This window comes from Myotis daubentonii, chromosome 5, assembly GCF_963259705.1.
Source record: "Myotis daubentonii chromosome 5, mMyoDau2.1, whole genome shotgun sequence".
Classification (NCBI taxonomy): domain Eukaryota; kingdom Metazoa; phylum Chordata; class Mammalia; order Chiroptera; family Vespertilionidae; genus Myotis; species Myotis daubentonii.
The window spans coordinates 4,503,722-4,524,547 of NC_081844.1; the positions used below are offsets into that span (position 1 = coordinate 4,503,722).

Here is a 20,826-nt window from a genome sequence, read left to right on the forward strand (position 1 = left end):
CCGATCGGTGATTCTTTCTCATCATTGATGTTTCTCTCTCTCCCTCTCCCTTCCTCTCTCTCTAAAAATCAATTAAAAAAACATACTTAAAACACCCCACACACTTGTGAACCGATAACGAGCTGCATTACCTGTAGGTGCTTTCCAGCTGGGTGTCCAGAAAGGTGTTCTGGAAGTAGAATGTCACACATTCTCCGGCCGGAGGTTTCTCAGGAACCTCAGGAAGGCAAAACACCACCCAGGAGTGAACTTCCGCAAAACTGAACTGGCCCGTTAAAGTCAGTGTGTTCATGGGTCTGTAATTCACAGCAGAGGACACATCTGCATGCGGAAGTGTATTTGATGTACACAACACATTAACAAACAGAATTTTGCAATAACAGCTAATCAAATATAAACTTCTTGACATTTGTTTAATTTTTCTCAGATTAATCTTACCTATCCGATGAATGAACATTCTGATTTCATGAAAGAAAGAGTATCTATACCTCTGCTTTTACCGGCCAGCGGACACAAATAGCTTGTTTTTATTATAACATCTTTACAAATAAAATCCAGTTTACCCAGGCATATTTCATTTTTTAAAAGTTCACCTAATACCCCTATACTGTACAAACTATCAAAACATACAAGAATCTCCTTAGAGAAATAATGAGGTCATGTGACAGCACAGGACTGGGCTTCTGAGTAAGATGGACAAGGGCTTGAAACCCACTCCACGGCTTACCAGCTGCAGGCCACGGGGCCAGGGAGGGGTAGTACCTCTATCTTGCAGGGATGTGGAATGATTTGTTCTATCTTGTGAAATTGCACACACATACAAGGGAATGAAATAGATTTTAAATAAATCAAGTGGATAATTATAAAGATTTTAAAAATGTAAATTTGTGGAATTAAAGGCTCTGAGGAATTCTAAGAAGACACAGAATTAAGGAACCTAAAACTAGAAGAGATTTTGAGGTCATCCAGGCCACCGTCTCATTTGCAGATAAGAAAACTAAAGCCCAGAGAGATTATGTTATGTCCCCACAGTCACACAGGAACAGAGGCAAGATTCCAAGCTGGTCTCTCGCTCCCCTGTGCTGCTCTTGCAGCACGCCATGCCACCACCATCCACAACTTCGGCTGAGAAGCAGGAAGACATACCAAAAAGAATCTACCCTCTTTAGTGCTTTAGAGGACACCCTTAGGAACACGTCTCCTTGCATCTTGTTTAAGTCACCGCCTTTACCGTTACAGGCTGCACGGGAAAACGGGCTGTGGGCTCACAGTATAGCTGTTTCTTATGTCAGCAAGTGACCTCTCCCAGGCTTCCCGGTCTCATTGGTACAATGGAGACGTGGCCACCTGACTTGCTGTACGACTTGAACGAAACCTACGCCCCTGCACAATGCAAGGCACAGGGAAGTGTTCGATGCCCCATGTCTTCCCCTTCTCCCTCGTTTCAGCATGCCTCTCACCTTCAGGAAGTGAAAAGCTACCCACAGGAGGATGCTTACGCTATAGGGGAAGTGGGAAACAGCCGATTAGCGCCGTCAATGGCTCGAGTATTTCCTGAGGTGGAACAGAGAGGAAATAGAATGTTTGAGGCCAACGCACCAAGGGCCCGTTCACAGGAAACGCAAAAGCGAAACAGTGACTGCTGATTGCGGGACGGGTCCAAGCGAAAGAGAAGTGCCGCTCCAGGCAGCCTCCGGCAGCAGACACAGGCCTAACATCAGTAGGAATACCACTCCACAGCCTTTCAATGAAATGGACACATCTCTACCAGAATTTACACCGTGACAATGAAAGGCAAGCTGCCCTGGCCGGTGTGGCTCAGTTGGTTGAGCGCCGTCCCAGGCACAGATAGGTCACCAGTCCGATTCCCAGTTCAGGGCACACACCCAGGTTGCACGTTCAATCCCTGGCTGGGCGCGTGCGGGAGGTAAAAGATGGATGTTGCTCTCTCACATTGATCTCTCTCTCCTTCCTTCCGTCTCTCTCTCCCTTCCTTTCTCTCTAAAACATCAATAAAAACACATTTTAAAAAAATTATAGGCAAGTTTCTCTGCATCATGTAATGCCCTAAAAGTAAACGCTCCTGCCTTGGTCCTACCTGTCGCGATCGATACCGTGGCTTCTCTGATGGAGTGAAAGGGGTTTGATAAGGTACTGGCGGACCTGGCAGGTTTTGGGTTGGATTCTTGGAGTCACGTATGCTTGGAGCGTGCCGTACTGGCCTTCAATGGAGCGGATCTGATTCAACACAGAGAGGAAAGAAAATGAGACTGACCCAGCGATGTCAGCATTATCTCTAGAATGGTCAACACAAGTACTCAAGCACGGAGGCCTTCGTCTCTTCTGTAATATGTTGAAGAAAATAATGACATTCTATTAAACAGCTACTTTTTATCACTAGAGTAAAGGAAGGTTTTGGTAGGGGAAAGCAAAATTAACCCACACGTCTTCAGGTCATCTGTCTATACCATTCCAAAAAACACACATTGCCACGTACTACCCGAGCCCATTTAAAAACACTGTGCTATAGCCCTAGTCGGTTTGGCTCCGTGGACAGAGCATCAGCCTGTGCTAAAATCAATATTTAATTATAGAAGTAATTATGTTGCTAAAATACTTTAAAAGATTTTCTCTAGAATAAATAGTAACAAATGATATCACTGGAATGGAACCAGAAAAATCCAGGTAGTAGGAAAATATAGATACTTCAAAAACCAAATGACCTGACCTGGCCAGTTTGGTTCAGTGGTAGAGCGTCAGTCTGTGGACTGAGGGGCCGTGGTTTTGATTCTGGTCGAGGGCATGTAACTCGGTTGCAGGCTCGGTCCTCGGCCCTGGTCGGGGCACATGTGGGAGGTAACCATTGATCTCTCTCACATCAGTGTTTCTCTCTCTGTCTCTCCCCCTCCCTTCCATTCTCTCTAAAAAAAAAAAATCAATGAAAAAAATCCTTGGGAACAAAACTCATCCCAGCTGGGTGGCTCAGTTGGTTGCATCGTCCTGTGCACCGAAAGATCTCCAGTTGGATTCCCGGTTAGGGCACATACCTAGGCTGCCAGTTCCAGCACCAGTCAGGGCTCATACGGGAGGCAACAGATTGATGTTTCTCTCTCTCCCTTCCCCTCTCTAAAACCTATAAAACACAGCCTCCGGTGAGGATTAAGAAGAAGTTAGTGGCCGAAACCGGTTTGGCTCAGTGGATAGAGCGTCGGCCTGCGGACTGAAGGGTCCCCGGTTCGATTCCAGTCAAGGGCATGTACCTTGGTTGTGGACACATCCCCAGTAGGGGGTGTGCAGGGGGCAGCTGATCGATGTTTCTCTCTCATCGATGTTTCTAACTCTCTATCTCTCTCCCTTCCTCTCTGTAAAAAATCAATAAAATATATATTAAAAAAAAAGAGGTTGAATAAATAATCTCTATAAACTCTAGTAGGATTCCAGCCCTCTCCATCAAAAAAAAAAAAAAAAAAAAAAAAAAAGAAGAAGTTAGTGAAAACTGAACAGTAAAGATTTAATGACATCTAGGAATTACTGTTAATTTTTCTTACGTTATGTTTTCTCGTGGTTATATGTTTGTTTTTTTAAAATATATTTTTATTTATTTCAGAGAGGAAGAGAGAAGGAGAGACAGAAACATCAATGATGAGAGAATCATTGATCAGCTGCCTCCTGCCTGCCCCCCACTGGGGATCACACCCACAACTCGGACATGTGCCCTTGACCGGAATTGAACATGGGACCTTCAGTCTGCAGGCTGATGCTCTATCCACTGAGCCAAACCAGCTAGGGCTTGTGATTATGTTTTTTAAAATAAGCGTTATCTTTTAAACATATGTACCAAAATATTTATTTACAAGTGAAATGATAAAATATCCTTCAAAATATTTGCTTCAAAATGATTTGCAATGGAGAGTGAGAGGATAAACAAGGCTACTGTGAGTGGAACACCGGGGGGGCTGGAGTCCTCACGTTGACATGTTTGAAACTTTCCGTAAGAGAAAATTAGAAAACAAATGTCCAGTGGGAGGAAATGAAGGACTGGGAATTTCAGAGAAGTTGCTTGGTTAAGTGATACCAGCAAAGAGAGTGGTCTGGGCTGAATTAAAGCCTAAGAGATTATTCAAAAGTTACTCAAAAATGACTCATTTCAGGGAGAAATTTAATGCAAAGAAATTATATCTTATGTTGTAAAATATACCGATATAAAAAAACAAAGTTCAGATTTTCCAATGAAGGTAACTTTGAACATTTACCTTGAGCTCCAGCCTCGTGGTGTTTGCCTGGCACCGGTAAGTGGCGAGAAGGAAGTTGTCACTGGACTGGGGAGAATTCAAAGTGAAGGAAAAGGGTGAGTCCTCGTTTTTAACAGGACAAACAGCATCAATAAGGGTCCCCGTCTGCCAAGCACTCACTCTCCTGTGGGTGGCGCTGTGCTAAAGGCTTCTAGCTTATTCCTACGCCGTCCGTTTTACAGATGAAGAGACTGAGGCATGAGGGGCTGGGTTATCCCCCAAAGCCAGTCAGTAATAAAACTGGAATTCAAATTCAGTTTTGAAGACTCTAAAGCTCATGCTCTTTCCATCTTGAATATCTACAATAACATTTTAAAATATTGTTTTCTAAAAATGTAATGGATAGTAAAAACTCCTAATGTTTATGTTATAAACACAAAGACATCAATGTTTGGTGTAGGATGTCTTTGATTTTCTCAAACACAGAGGACTGAGAAATAACTCATCTCTGTATTTCCACCAATGGCTTAATGCAGGAATTCAATGTTTGCTGAATTAAGTTGCTGGCATAACTTCAAGTATTATAACTTCTTGAAATTAAATATTAAATGACTAAAATAGCATAAAATAAGACTGGCCATATGTTGAAGTCGGTGATGAGTATATGAAGATAATGCTACTATTCTTCCACTGTTGTATGTACTTGAAATCCCCACAGTAAGGTTTTTATAAAGCTATCGTGCCAGAAAGCAGTTTTTAAATTAGTATAAAATACTCATTCCCAAGAATCCAGCAGCGATGTAAATAAGGTTACTCTTTCACAGTAATTTACAAATGAAAGATCTTATGTTTATATTGATTTTTAAAATGATGATAAAAATGTAGACCCTAATGTTTTATGTTATAATTTGCAAACAGGGATGACAAACCGTATATAACACAATACAACTGTTAGAAAATTTCTTATCAAGAAAAAAAGCTTTACTATGAAACTATGTTATGTTGAAAATTATCCCCTAATATAGCCATCAACTTTGTTCTTTATCTGTTCTTCTACTCCTCCCTTTTGTCTGTGTAGAACCACATGCCCGCTGCGGCCCCGTCTGCTGCTCGGCTGCTGGGCACACAGCCATGGCAGCCCTTGCTTCCCTCCCTCCTCCTCAGGAGCCCGCCCGCTCAGGCCGCTCCCCAGGGGTACAGTACGTCCAGAAGCTCCAACACAATCTCATCCTTGGTATTTCGCACACAGTAAGTGCTCAATAAATGTCTGCTGAATGAACAATACGCAAGATTCAACAAGCCCAGAGAAAGCGAGGAAGGGCTGGCAGGGACTGAGCACGTTCAAACATAGGAACGTGTAAGACTCCATCGCAGTTTCAAGGAACCTCGAGCACTTCAGCGAGGCAGGAATCATGGGCAGGAGGAAGGTCGAGCTGTGAGACAGTGGGAGCTGGAAGCTGGGTGAATCCTGGAGGAATCTAGCTCACGCCACAGGACACAAGGAGGCTCTGACAGGTTTAGAAGGACTTGGTGATGTCTGCGTTTCAGGGAGAGCTGTCACCACAGTGCGCAGCACAGCTGGGAGCGGGCATCCTGGCGACAGAGAAAGGGCATGAGGGAGTGGTTCGGGCAAGCAGGGGCGGGCTGGACGGCTGAGAGCAGTGGAGGGAAGCAGGGGGGCAGGACAGCGGGAGGACTGGCAGGAACTAATCGGATTTCAGGGTCAGAGAAGGGAAGGATCTAGGACGGCCGGTTTCTGGATTACCTGAGGGTGAAGAAAGGGCAGAAGCAGGTTTTGAGGGGAAGGTTATGAAATGAGAAACTGATGAAGAAATGTAGAACCTAGTGGTGTTTGTAGGCTTTATTCAAAATAGCAAAATAGGAATGAAGTCGCCGGAGGAATTCCTTATCCTCACTCACCTCGGCGTCACAGCTGCTGAAGCTGACAACAGCGGAATTCTTGTCCACATCAAGTAGGTCTATGGGGACATCACTCTGCAGCCAACATTAAAAAAGGTTCAGGTGGGAAATTAAAACTTTTCTCAAAGCCTATTTTCTTTAAGGGTTTTCCTTATGTTCATCTTCAAAGTTGAGAGTATAAATTCTCTTATATCTGATAATACGTACTTCTAGAAAATAAGTAGAGAATAATAATAGAGAATAAGTATTATAATGACCTATTGTTTTCTAATCTGGGAGATCAGAAGTGATAGAATATCATCTCACTCTCCCCTTAAAAGTATAATCTTCGCTCTAACCGGTTTGGCTCAGCGGATAGAGCGTCGGCCTGCGGACTCAAGGGTCCCAGGTTCGATTCCGGTCAAGGGCATGTACCTTGGTTGTGGGCATATCCCCAGTAGGGAGTGTGCAGGAGGCAGCTGATCGATGTTTTTCTCTCATCGATGTTTCTAACTCTCTATCCCTCTCCCTTCCTCTCTGTAAAAAATCAATAAAAATATATTTTTAAAAAAGTATAATCTTCCTGTCTATTTCTGTCAGTGCTAAAATGTTACCAGAGGCTGCAAACACTCACATGGCCTTCTGACTATATGAGTTCATTTTTTTTATTTTAACCTCAGCTGTAGCACAGACAGGAGAGAATTTCTGGTCTCCTCTGGAGAGGTAGTTTCTTTTTTTAATTTTATTTTTCAATTACAGTTTACATTCCATATTATTTAGTACTAGAGGCCTGACGCACAAAATCTGTGCATGGGTACGGTCCCTAGCCCTGGCCTGCAATGAGGGCCATCTTCCCCGGCTGCCTGCAGCCGGCCCCGCCCCCCGCCGCCACCGCCCCCTGGTCCCCTGTTCACAATTGGGCAATCGGAACCTGCTGGCTTGGGGTCGGCATTCGCTCCTGCTCGCCGTCCCTGCCCCCATCGCGGGTCACCCTCTGTGTGGGGCGACTTGTCGGGCGGGGGCCTTGGCCTGGCGCCACCGGCATCCCCCACTACCCACCCCCAGTTCCCCGTTCGCCATCAGGCATTGGAGCCTGCCGGCTGGGGAAAGGGACCTAGAGGTGGTCAGTGCACCTCATAGTGACTGACTGAGTGGTCATTCTGCCATTAGGGTCAATTTGCATATAACCCTTTTATTATATAGGATTATATAGGATAGAAGCCCAGTGCACGGGTGGGGGGCCAACCGGCCTGCCCTGATGGGGGCCCTGGATCGGGGTGGGGGTCTTTGCTGGGTGGCGGTGCCGGCCAGGGTGAGGGGCCATGGGTAATTTGCAGGCTGGCCACGCCCCCAGTAAGGGTGGGGGGGGGTCCCTGCCAAGGGGCGGGGCTGCGGGCGGATTGCAGGCCAACCATGCCCCTGATCAGGGTAGGGGTCCCTGCTGGGGTTTGGGGCTGGCTGGGCCATGGTTGTTCCATTTTTGTCACTGGGCTTTTATTATATAGGATGAGCTTCAGGTGTACAGCACAGTGGTTAGACAATCATATACAATACAAAGTGTTCCCCCCAACATTCCCAGTACCCACCTGGCATGCCACATACTTAGAACATTACTGGCCATATTCCCTACACTGTGCTTTACATCCTGTGACTGTTTTGTGACTACCAGTCTGTACTTCTCATCCCCCTTCCCCATCCAGCCCCCGCAGGCAGTCTCAAGGCCGATGCCTGCGCTGTGCTCTGTGTATGTGGTTCCCGAGGTGTTCCAGGCAGCAGTCCTGAGCTAGAGTTAGGAGAGATTTCTGCCTTTACGTTTTGATTGATAATCTGATCTCTCATCCACGTCTTTTAAAGCTTATCTTCCTCCCCTTAGTCTTTTCTCATTTTCTGATGGGTTTTCTATCATTTCCTTGTTTTCCATTCTTTGTACTATCATCCTTGTCACTCCAACTAAAGAATTCATTAAATATATTGAAGCATGAAGTTGTACATTATTATCCCTACATTTCACCTTCAGGATTATGTTCTTTGCCTACTGACCTCCCTAAGAACTGGTAATGCAAGCTGTACCGCGGGCTATTTATTTCAGTATTTGAAGCTTACAGGTTCTAATAAGGGCATTAAATGCTGCAGTTTTCTAAGTTGCATCTCTGTTACGATTCTCTTAAAGGTTAGCCAAAGTACAAAATCCTTAGTGTCCTTTCTGACTCATCCTCAAACTTAAGTGCCTCAGCCTTTTGTTTAATATGCACAGGATAAAGTAAAGCTATAATTTTGGTAATTTATGAGCAAACTGATAATCTAATGGGAGACTAAAATAAGCCTTTAAAAGTACTATCTAAACTAAATATAACATTTAAAAGACCAACATTCACATTACAGGTTAGACATTTTGCTTACCTGCACTAAGACATTGTCTATCGCAGTCTGCACTTCCAAGATAAGGCTGTAGCTGGCATCGTCTTTATTTAATGTAAACTTGTCATTTATGCTAAAGGAAGGGACCGCTGATTTTGCTTGGCTTGACTGCGAAGACTGTTGATACCTCTCTCTTTCCTGTGCTACCTTAAGTTGCAGCTGCTCCAACTCACTCCTGGAGGAAAACAGATACAACTCTGTCACCTGTAAGTATAAACATCTGAGGTCCTTAAAATGTTTATAAAAATTTGAGACATTTACTTCTGCAAAATGGATTCTTTTAACCCTCACCTGAGGACCTATGTAGAGAGAGGAAGGGTGAGAGAGAAATATCGATGCACCCTGACCAGGGAGAGAAACTGCAACCTTTTTGCTGTACGGGACGACACTCCAAGCAACTGAGCCACCCAGCCGGGGCAGCGAATGGATTTTTACTGGTTGAGCTAGAACTGTAACACTAATAGGAAAAAATTTTTGCTTACAGGACTCACTAAATGATTCCATATTATTTATCTCTAATCTAAAAATTAAAACATCCACTCAGTCCCACACGAGCCGCATTAATACAAAGCTGTCAGTGTCGAGGCAGCTGCAGAAGCCCGCACTCACACGCCGACCTGGTCACGGTACCTCCGCACCACGCGGAGGAGAACCTGCCTGTCCGGGCGCAGGAACACCTCAGCCCTGAGCAGAAGAAACCAGTGAACACGCACCTTTCGGTAAGACGTGAGGGAGACAGACACAATGAGGAGGAGGCTGCAGAGCTCTCACATCTGGGGCCCACGGGGTGACCGTGAGGCGTGGAGCGGCAGACACTCCGTCCGGTGCTGGGGAGGATGCTGGGACTGAACTGCACGGGCAGTGCAGGCAGAGGCTCCCGTTACCGGGAAAGGCCATACGCAAATAGAGCAGACAGTCACGGGGGGTTGAACACGGGCTTAGCTACCCAACTCAGGAGAAAATCTGGGAGGAGCAGGAGGGGATCTGTGCAGTGAACCAAGGGAAAGACGGCTGCTGAGTGTGTCACACGCACCCACGTCCCAGGTGCTGAGTGAGCGGAGCGGACAGAGCGCCTCGTGCTGTCAGGAGGGGCACGCCTGGTTGTAAACATGCGGCACGAGGGAGCGTGGGGGCTGGTCGTCATGAGCTCTGCTTGCTCGCCTTGCTGCCCGCACAGCACAGCTGCTGTCCTGGTGGCTTTGGTGCACGGGCGTGAGGAGAACTGTGGTGTGGCTTTAGGGGACCAGAACACTTCTGAACTCTCAACTGCCAGCCAACAAATACTGGCCCTCACTCCCCCAGAGATGGCAAGGGTGGGAGTAGGAAGAGGAGTCACTGAGTTTCAGCCCCTCCCACCTCTTCAAAGGAACTGTTGAATGGTTACAAAGCAGTCCCTGGGTCCAAGGAAGTCAACATAATTCATTTCCACTAAGAAAATGTATACGCCAGCCCTGACCGGCTTGGCTCAGTGGATAGAGCGTCGGCCTGCGGACTGAAGGGTCCCGGGTTCGATTCCGGTCAAGGGCATGTACTTTGGTTGCAGGCACATCCCCAGCTGGAGGTGTGCAGGAGGCGGCTGATCGATGTTTCTCTCCCATCAATGTTTCTAACTCTCTATCCCTCTCCCTTCCTCTCTGTAAAAAAATCAATAAAATATTTTAAAAAAATTTAAAAAAAGAAAACGTATAAGCCAGAGTCAGAGTTTCAGAGAGGCCTGCAGGAGCAGTGAGCATTAGAATGAGTGAGAGCAGAGCCATCGGTGAGAGCTGCTTTCATGCCCGTAAAAAGCAAAACGTGACGACCACCTATCCCCACAGAAACGATATACTTCTCCGTCTAAGCAGCAGCCAATACACAGTACAGCACACGAGGAGTGTGTTTCTCACTCCAAAATACTCATCAGCATTTACCGCTGATTTTCTCGAACTGATAAACTTTCATTTAAAAAGTGATAAATGACTGTGTAACGCCTTCCAATATAATACACTGCATCTATCAGTAACCAAAACAGCAACCACTGCGCACGTCATGAGATGAAGACTGACAGGCAAACGAATGCAACGTTACCGCAGGCAGGCGAGTTTGTGCTGCGTCTCCTGGTTGAGCCGGAGCTCCTCGCCGGGCCCGCCCTCCTTGTGCACTGGCTCCGTGGTCAGCCCTGTCACCCAGCCTGCGGGAGGGATGCAACCGGCACCGTGAGCGCTGACGGCTACGGAAACCCAGCCCACTGCCCCTCCACCAGCATCAACCTCACTCCAGCACACACTCCTCTCCAAAACCCCAAACAGAACAAGAACTAAAAGAAATGAAGCTGGAAAATATTCAAACCACAAGGAAATTACATAAGCATTTTGTGATACCAGTTTTGCTTTGCCTGAAATACTATCAAACTATGATTAAGGAGATCTTTCATTTAATTTACAGTTTTAGGTTCGAGTATGAAATAAGTCAACACATTCTAACAAATGCAAAAATAGAATCGTTTTTCAAAAATTATTTTCATGTTGTTAAACTCTTATATAACATTGTGAGAATGTAAAAATGATCTAGTTAAAAGCAAGATTTTATAACAAATGTGTATTTCTTATATTAATGTATATTAAATAATAAAACATACACTAAATTTCTTTTTAAACCAAATAATATTATTTAACTTTCAAAGATACTAGTGATATGCCAAACATTTTTAAAAATATTTTTATTGATTTTAGAGAGTATGGGAGAAGGGGAGAGAGACAAATATCAATGATGAGAATCACTGATTGGCTGCCTCCTGCACGCCCCACACTGGGGATCGAGCCCACAACCCAGGCATGTGCCTTGACTGGGAATCAAACAGTGATCTCCTGATTCATAGCTCAGTACTCAGACACTGAGCCACACTGGCCAGGCTTAAAAAGTATTATTTAAATATTAACTATTTTATAAATCAATATACCCTTATTATTTAACCAATAATTTTTTTAAATCTATAAATAAGAGTGACTTACTATTTGGGATAAAGAACACACAGTACAATACACAGATGATATACTAATGTTATAGAATTGTACACCCAAAACCTATATAATCTTATTAACCAATGTCACCTCAATAAATTCAATAAAAAAACATAAAAAATAACTAAATGAAAATGAAAAATTTTTAAAATGTTAAAAAGAGGGACTTACTAATAACACATTAAAAAACAGGTGTCAAAAGCAACTTATTATATTTATACTTTTATTGTCCATTCTTCCTTCAACTGCCTACTTCCCTTCACCTCACCTGAATATGTGGATACTACGATTTCGTCATAGCCATCTTTCCCCACACAACCTCCCTGGATAGATGTGACGCTTTCAGACAGCGCCTAGAAGAAATTCAAGATCAAGCACGTCCTTAGTAACGAAACATTTCACAGATATGTTACCGTATGCTACAAAACTTACTTCCTGTCTCCAGACATTCCACATTTTTTTATTTTTCAAATGCTTTTTTTTGTTGTTTTAAATCCTCACATTGATTTTTTTTATATACAGAGAGAAACATTGATGTGAGGGACGTATTGACTGGTTGCCTCCTGCACCTGCCCTGCAACATGCCCTTGACTGAATCAAACCTGAGATCCTGCAGTTTGCAGACCAGTGCTCTATCCACTGAGCCAAACCAGCTAGGGCTTCAAGTACATTTTTGTACAAGTCTTAAGAGTTGTAGATTTATCTGATTCAACTTATATTTAAAGAAAACAAAAACAAATTAAGAGGCCCAGCCTGCATGGCTCAGTGGTTGAGCGTTGACATGAAATCAATAAAATATATATATATTTTTTTTTAAAATATATTTTTATTGATTTTAGAGAGGGAGGGAGAGGGACAGAGAGACAGAAACATCAATGATAAGAGAAAATCATTGATCAGCTGCCTCCTGCACACCCCCTATTGGGGATCAAGCCTGCAACCCAGGCATGTGCCTTTGACCGGAATCGAACCTGGGACCCTTCAGTCCACAGGCCAACTCTCTATTCACTGAGCCAAAACAACTAGGGCAGTGGTCAGCAAACTCATTAGTCAACAGAGCCAAATATCAACAGTACAATGATTGAAATTTCTTTTGAGAGCCAAATTTTTTAAACTTAATTTAGGTAGGTACATTGTTATTAACTTAATTAGGGTACTCCTAAGGCTTAGGAAGAGCCACACTCAAGGGGCCAAAGAGCCGCATGTGGCTCCCGAGCTGCAGTTTGCCGACCACGGAACTAGGGCAATAACAAAATATTTTTTAAAAAATGTGTCAGGGCACATGCCCGGGTTGCAGGCTGGATCCCCAGTGTGGGGCGTGCAGCCGGTCAATGAGTCTCTCATCACTGATGTTTCTATCTCTCTCTCCCTCTCCCTTGCTCTCTGAAATCAATAAAAATATATTTAAAAAAATAAAAAAAGAACAAGTAAGAGTAAAATCGGAGATGCTAGATAATACAGTATAAATATTGTATTTCCAGTCAGGGAAATAAACTCACAAAGACCTTGCTCATTCCTCAAAATACCAGCAAATGAATAGATAAGTTAACTAAAAGTATCACACTGAAGGTGTATGTATGTATTCTTTCTCTGATTTGCTCCTTAACCAGTGCAGATAAGAGCCTCTCCCGATAGGAAAGCGATGAAGAGAGTGACGACACAGATGCAAGCGAGGCAGCTCATCTGCAGCCTTAATGTAACCCGAGAGCAGCGCCCCGTCCGCAGATGGACAGGAGGAGAGAGTGGGAGGCAGGCTTCCCGGTGCCGGACCCGCTGGAGGGAATCGCTGTCCGCACCGGGATTTAGGGCAGAAGTCACAGGGAGACTTAGGCCCAAACGGGAAAGTTTCCGGGGGGTTGAGAAAAAAACAGGACAACAACAAAGAATTAGTATATATTTTTAAGCCTAAACTATTTTTTGCATCATTAAGCAAGAGGATTTTTTACACCAAAGATGAACAAACAGGAAATAAATCTAGAAACTAAGTTGTACAGTACTTCTATCTCTATTACCTCTATAATACACTTTATCTATACACCAAAACGTTTGTATTTGCTGACGGACTTGAAGCTGAGACCAGGAGGTACCACTGGGAGAAACAGAAAAGCTGACGCTGAGCTGTGGCCGAGGCAGGAGGGAGGCCCCGGACGAGAGAAATCGCTTCATGAACACGAAAGAGGCGTTTCTGCGAGAACGCTTCTCCTGCGCCTCTGTGCCCTGCGACGACAGGCTTGACGACGTGTGCACGTTGTGAACTAAACGCTCTTACGGAGCCTCGGGGAGACCCCAGGGAGGGGCTGCTCTTCCCTCTGCTGACAGACAATCTTACGTCGTCCTCACAACCCGGAGCTTCCCCCTGCAGCCTCACTGCTTCCCAACAACAGCCTCATTTATGTCACCAAACACGTTACTCCTTAACCTCTTTTGCATTATAGAAACGAAGGCAACATATTTAATACTTAGATATGAAATATTTAGAAACCAAATGAAGAGTAATTTATTATTCAGCTGGAAGGCAACACAGGAGTAGCATAGAGAAGAGTTTGTAGCATCTCAAAGCAGCAATATTTTTATTTTTTTAATAGATTTTATTGGTTTTTTACAGAGAGGAAGAGAGAGGGATAGAGAGTTAGAAACATTGATCAGCTGCCTCCTGCACCCCCCCCCCCCCCACCGGGGATGTGCCTGCAACCAAGGTACATGCCCTTGGCCAGAATCGAACCTGGGACCCTTCAGTCTGCAGGCCAACGCTCCATCCACTGAACCAAACCGGCTAGGGCAATATTTTTAAAGCAGCAATATTTCAAGTCAAACACAAGATTTTAATACGTTTCATTTAAGAAAACCCAAGCACCACCGTCATGTCTATAATTAGTAAGAAGCACATAGTCTTGAACAATGAACTTACCTGATCAAAGCGCAGAACAGGTTCATTTGCATTATTAAAACTGTACACCTCCACCATTCCGTCATCTCTCCCAACAAGTAAATCTTTAACTCCATCACCCATAATGTCAAAGCTGTCAACACACAAAATACCTTTAAAAATGAAAAGAGAAGTTATTAATAATACTATATTATAGTTAAGTTTATGCCAAGTAAGAATTAAAAAATAGAATGGAGAAAAACACACTGAACAACTGAGCACAATCAGGTACCCATCCTTTTCGTTTCTCCCCATTCGTCTATTTCTAAGGCTTTAAATATACTCCACATGGCAATGGCGCCCCAATTTCCACCCCCAGCTCTGCCTCTCTCCAGACTTACATAGCAAAGTCCCTCCTCAGCCTCTTCTGAGACATCATTTGCACCTGATACTTTCCAAGCCCCCGACAAAACTCTCCTGGCACCCCTTTGTCACACGCCAGTAATAATGCTCTTTCTCTAGCCTCTCCTCATCTCGGTCTGATACCACCTCGTTGCTCAGGCCAAAAATCTAGACTACATCTCTAACTCTTCTCTTTTTTCTCACTTCCACAACAAACACATTAGCAAATTCTATGAACTCTACCTACAACTTTCCATTTGCAACTACCATTAGCCTAGTCCAGGCTACTGTATCTCGAGCCTAGACCAGGAGAAATTATAACAACAACAACAGTAATTTCCAAACTGACTTCCGTGCTTCCAATTTTCACCTGCTTCCTTCGAAATCCATTCTCCATGGAGCGTTTTTTTGTTTGACGTCCCACTGCACTTAGATTAAAATTCAAACCCTTTTCCAAGACTCACAAAGACCTACATGACTTGGCCCTTCCCTACCTCCCCGATTTCATCTCAGGCCATGCTAAGGCATGTGGCCACACTGGTCTTCCGAATGCTTTTCAAACGAACCATGTTTACCTCTGCCTCAAGTCTTCTGACCAACACCTCCTCCTATCAATCAGATCTGAGCTCAAATTTCACCTCTTACAAGACACCTCCCGTGACCACCCACTCAGTCTAAAGGACGCCCTCCTCCTTCTACCCATCATCATTCCCTGTTACATTTTCTGCAGGGCACTACTTGAAGCTATCTAATTTGTTTATCCTTTGTCTTCCCTAACAAGTGTTTGTTGAAGGAATAAATACATGAATGGACGTGCTGTCCTTATCAACAGCCATCTCACTACCTGTCAAGTCAGATACAAGTTACCCTTAGAATGTATAGATTCCTGAGAAAACAGGAATAGTTCCCTCATGCACTTCTTCCTTGCTTCAAACCAGTACTCCCAAATTCTTATTCCCTACACCAAACAATGTTGAGCATAGAATGACGTTATAGATGGACACTAGCCCATAAGAGCCGATCCATTCCAAATTACTATTAGCAAGTCTTATTTTTAACAAATTATACCAAAAATATGATAGACCCGATAAATAAACAAATAGTAAATACAGCTGAGGTAGCTCTGTGAATTGCCAAGTCTTCTATATACATACTCTGAATGAATAAAAGAGAATGAATTATATAATCTAAGATACTTTATTCAATAATTACCAAAATTTCAGAATCTGAACAACATAAAAAACATACCTCCCCTCTTTTTCTCATTTTGGATTTCCCACTTGTGTGTTGGCGTGGGTGCAGTGATCTGAACGAGCCCAAGTTTTCCATCTGACGTTCCAAACAAAACGTCTTCTCCAGAGTCACCTAGTCACAGGTACAGCCAACATAAGCTTCCCCACAACTCATCTCTTTAAAATTAAAATATTTTCACATATATTGCCTTTCAGGTAAAAATCTCATTTAAAAAATAATATACAGAGACAGAAAACTTAATTTGGGAGGATGGTTATATACTCATATCATTTTATAACCATTACAGGTGAGACACTTCCTTATCTAATTTTAAGATGTGAACACTCAAAATTCAGTGCAATAACTCATTACTGTTAGTGGCTGGCAAGTTGTCAGATAACCACCATCTCAGTTCCAGTTCATGTTCCTTCCACGAGCTCCCATTTTCACTTTATATGTGGTTAAATGATTAATACCTCAAATATCTTGACTTCACATAAGGCACTCCCTTATCTGACCGTGAAAAATGAAATGCTAATTACCGCCGTTTCCATTGTGTAGAGCTAAGACAGTAGGTGGGCCAGAAACTTCAATTTCAAATACCACGTCTGATCCCTGAAGGAGAACAAGTATTTTAAAACAAACAGAAAACAATTTTTTAAAAAAATTTTTTCTTTATTTTAAATCTTCATCTGAGGGTATGTTCTTTTTTTTTTTTTTTTTTAATTGATTTTTAGAGAGAGGAAGGGAGAGAGAAAGAAACATCAACTAGTTCCCTCTCATACGCACCTGACCAGGGGTTGAACCAGCAACCTTTTGGTGTACGGGATGACACTCTAACCAACTAACCACCCGGCCAGGGCCAGAGTACAAATTTAAAAGAATATAGGCACTCAGAGATAACATCAATACTCCTAATGAACTCTGGAATAAAACTGCAGAAAAAATTAGGTTGCGAATATTAACTTGCATGTTAGCAATTTTGCATGTTAATTTGTTTTATTTTATTTTTTAAGTATTTTTTTATTGATTTCAGAGAGGAAGGGAGAGGGAGAGATAGAAACATCAATGATGAGAGAGAATCACTGATTGGCTGCCTCCCACACGCCCCCTACTGGGAATTGAGCCAGCCACTTGGGCATGTGCCCTGACCAGGAATCAAACGGTGACCTCCTGGTTCATTTTAAAGTAAAATATATATAAAGTGTAAAGTTCAAAAAGATAAATATTTAAAATATCCTCCACTTTCAATGCTTTTCATTTTAACTCCTCTGTTTGTCTGAAAACCTGTCACTGGTCAGTTTCCTAACAAAACTACCAGGAACAGTTTGCTTCTCTCCTTTAACAAACAGCACATTCGAACGTGCGGACAGGCCCGCAGTTACTTCCTAGGAAAAGCTCTGGCCTTGCCTTTGGGCATTTCCAAAACCCGTCCAGTGAGAGGCAGGAGGGTTAGGTCCTTTGTCTCTGTTTCCATTTTTTCACTTGGAATGCTTTTATTAAGTGCATAGTATTTGTGAAACTATAAAGAATGAGGCAGAAGTACTCATACTCACATCTATGATAAATCACTCAATGACAAGAATTTGCAAAATTAGAGTAAAAAGTTTAACTACATTTAGAATATACAAGAGAGCCATATGCTGTAGCTTTTATTTAAAACTAGAGGCCTGGTGCACGAATTCATGCATCAGTGGGGTCCCTCGGCCTGGCCTGTGGGATCGGGCCAAAACCAGCTCTCCGACATCCCCTGAGGGGTCCCGGATTGCGAGAGGGTGCAGGCCAGGCTGAAGGACTCTACTGGTGCATGATCGGGATCAGGGAGGGACATGGGAGGTTGACCAGCCAGGGAGGGACCGCAGGAGAGCTCCAGGGCATGTCCGGCCCATCTTGCTCAGTCCCAATCGCCGGACCCCAGCAGTAAGCTAACCTACCAGTCGGAGCATCTGCCCCCTGGTGGTCAGTGCACATCATAGCAAGTGGTTGAGTGGCCTTAGCATATCATTAGCATATTACGCTTTAATTGGTTGAACAGATGACTGGACACTTAGCATATTAGGCTTTTAATATATAGGATAACATTAAAAAATTTACAGACATCTACATATCCTACATAATAAAAGGCTAATATGCAAATCACCCGAATGGCGGAATGACTGGTCGCTATGACGCGCACTGACCACCAGGGGAAGGTGCTCAATGCAGGAGCTGTGCCCCGGTGGTCAGTGCGCTCCCACAAGGGAGCGCCACTCAGCCAGAAGTCGGACATCCCCCGAGGGCTCTCAGACTGCGAGAGGGTGCAGGCCAGGCTGAGGGATCCCCCTCCCCCCCCGAGTGCACAAATTTTGTGCACCAGGCCTCTAGTAACTATATAAACACAAAAGGTACCTCTGGCGCAGCAGCTGCCTAGCAAGGCAGATAGGGAGCAGGGAGAAATGTGCAGGGCAGAGGGAAGACTACAACTTTTTGCTTTCCATAAGCCATTGGGGATTTTTTTCCCTCTCCAATAAGCATATGGAGCTCTTCTTGTAAACAGAGCAGAATCCTAGAATTCAGCCACATCAGTCTCTAATCGAGTGCCAGCCAGCTCCTAAAAAGCCTTATTCAAACGACTCCCATCTGGGAACACAGGCGAGGGAGAAATGAATCTCTCCTGTCTCTAGAACGAGCCTTCAGCATTACTTTAATTCACCTTAGGGAAAAAATAAAACCTCACAGAACCACTGAACTTTCCCTTTTATAAAAGGGCTGGTGTCGAGAAATGGCCATCTGGCTATGAAATCCCAGGGGGGGCACAGAATAAACAGCTCGACTTTCGTGCAACTGCACTATCATCGGCCTGTTTCTGAACCAGTTAATCCACCTGTTACATGTTATTTGCACTTAAACTTTATTTTATGGGTCTTGGTGTGTGTATTTTATTGAAAAAGTTACTTTCTTTTCTAAAAAATATTTTTATTGACTGTTAGAGAGAGAGAGAGAGGGATGGAGAAGGAGTGAGAAAGAGAAACATTAATGGCTGCTACCTCCTACGGGGGATCGAGCCCACAACCTGGGCACGTGCACTGACCCAGAATCGAACCAGCAACCTTTCGTGCACGGGACAACGCCCAACCAACGAGGCCACCCCGGCCAGGGCTGAAAAGTTACTTTCAAGAAGACATAGTTGACATGGTTATAGCAGTCATGACGAGTAACAATGGCCTCAAGCAGTTGTTTTAGCCAATTATGGGTTTTAATTTTCCTCTATCACTCACTCGTCTAACCAGTATTTGCTGAGTGCTTATTCTGTTCCACACACTGTCATAAACAGTGGATCAACTCAAATGACGCAGCCCTGATCTCAATATCCCTTTAAAGCCCAAAACCTCTCCCCAAACCAATTTCCTCCTTTAATTTTATTCGTCAGGAGAGGGGAGAGTGATGGGGAAAAAAAGAAAAGAAAGGAAAAGGAAAACTGGGAAGGGTTTTCGTCGTTAAGGTACTCCATTCTGACTGTATTCGCTCAAAGTCATGCGAGGGCGGGAAATTATCCTTTTTTCCATATATGCCTCTCTAAAAACTTGCCAATGATCTGAACACATTTGCCTCAAGTAAACAAAATTAGTTATAAATTAAAACATTCCTAAAATACTTCCAGATATAATTTTAAGTAGGGCATTTAAAATGGTAGTAACCACTAAAATAATTTATCTTAAGTGGACATTGTTTATCAATATTCGTTTACCTAAAAGATGAAAAATTATAAAGATGCAAATAATAGCAACCTGTAACACGCGCAGAAGCCGGTCCTGGCAGGCCAGCACCGGTGTCAGGTGAGGCAGTCGCTCCACCGGAAGGCAGATGACGTCATTGATTTTGTCCCCGGAAAGGTAATAATGCTGGTCTTTGCAGTCACAATAATGGCTGTAGATGTAACTCGCACTGAGCAAGAGGTCTGAGCCAGATATGTGCCTGAGAACATGAAAAGTACTTTAAAACATCCATCTTTTAAAACATAAGCATAAAAAACTAATTTTTTAGCACATGTAAAAATAAAAGCTTCTTTATACAGTGTTACTAGCATTTTATCACAAACTTAAACAGGTTTTTTCATCTCTCCCCACTTAATTTCTAGCTTTTTGGTATGATGCTGATTTTGACAACTGAAAACAAAGACAAGATAATGATAATCATCTATATCTGAAGATGAATAATGTGTCAAAAAGTAACTGTGTTTGAATGCGTACTCTGTGCGAGCACTGCCCTGAGTGATTTACACGGATTGGCTCAGTCCTCGACCTGTGTAAATAAGGACCATGACCATCCCTTTTCACAGGTGAAAATAAAATGTTAAGTAACTTGCCTCGTGGCGCACAGCTAGCAGGCAGCGGAGTGGACTGCCACTCGGGTGGTTTTAACTCTAGCGTTAGCTGTCTTACTACAACACGGTAACGCCTAGAAAAGGCTACTTGAAGTGACTCTAAATGGTAACAGTGGGAAAAATGCCTTCATCAGAATTTTATCTAAAAAAAGAAATGAAAACAAGTGCAATTCAAACTATATTAAGTACAGTTTAGGCAAAATCACAACTACATTCTAAACTGCAAGACTGAATCCAGTTCTCAGTGGAGCAGCTCAAGTTTTTTGAAAAAATTTATAGACGAGTGTGTATCTTCCTCTCCTATTACCATGCGATCATAAAGAGGTTACTGAGGTTTTTTTAAAATTATCTTTTTAAAATATATTTTTATTGATTTCAGAGAGGAAGGAGAGGGAGAGAGAGATAGAAACATCA

At 43.4% G+C, this 20,826-nt stretch overlaps 1 protein-coding gene across 3 annotated transcripts in view; it reads right to left on the reverse strand.

Annotated features, from left to right (window-relative positions):
- BBS7 (Bardet-Biedl syndrome 7) overlaps positions 1–20,826 on the reverse strand; it is a 48,615-nt gene that overhangs the window by 14,268 nt on the left and 13,521 nt on the right. For all 3 annotated transcript variants that reach the window (XR_009452901.1, XM_059695597.1, XM_059695598.1), the window contains exons 5-15: positions 19,817–20,003; positions 16,592–16,664; positions 16,065–16,181; positions 14,457–14,587; positions 11,817–11,901; positions 10,617–10,719; positions 8,532–8,724; positions 6,153–6,227; positions 4,254–4,319; positions 2,099–2,238; positions 132–296 (exon numbers count right to left, since the gene is read on the reverse strand). Coding sequence is in view for 2 of the 3 variants with exons in the window: in XM_059695597.1 (XP_059551580.1) it covers positions 132–296; positions 2,099–2,238; positions 4,254–4,319; positions 6,153–6,227; positions 8,532–8,724; positions 10,617–10,719; positions 11,817–11,901; positions 14,457–14,587; positions 16,065–16,181; positions 16,592–16,664; positions 19,817–20,003 (1,335 nt within the window). In the remaining variant the exon portion in view is untranslated. The remainder of the gene's footprint in view (positions 1–131; positions 297–2,098; positions 2,239–4,253; positions 4,320–6,152; positions 6,228–8,531; positions 8,725–10,616; positions 10,720–11,816; positions 11,902–14,456; positions 14,588–16,064; positions 16,182–16,591; positions 16,665–19,816; positions 20,004–20,826) is intronic.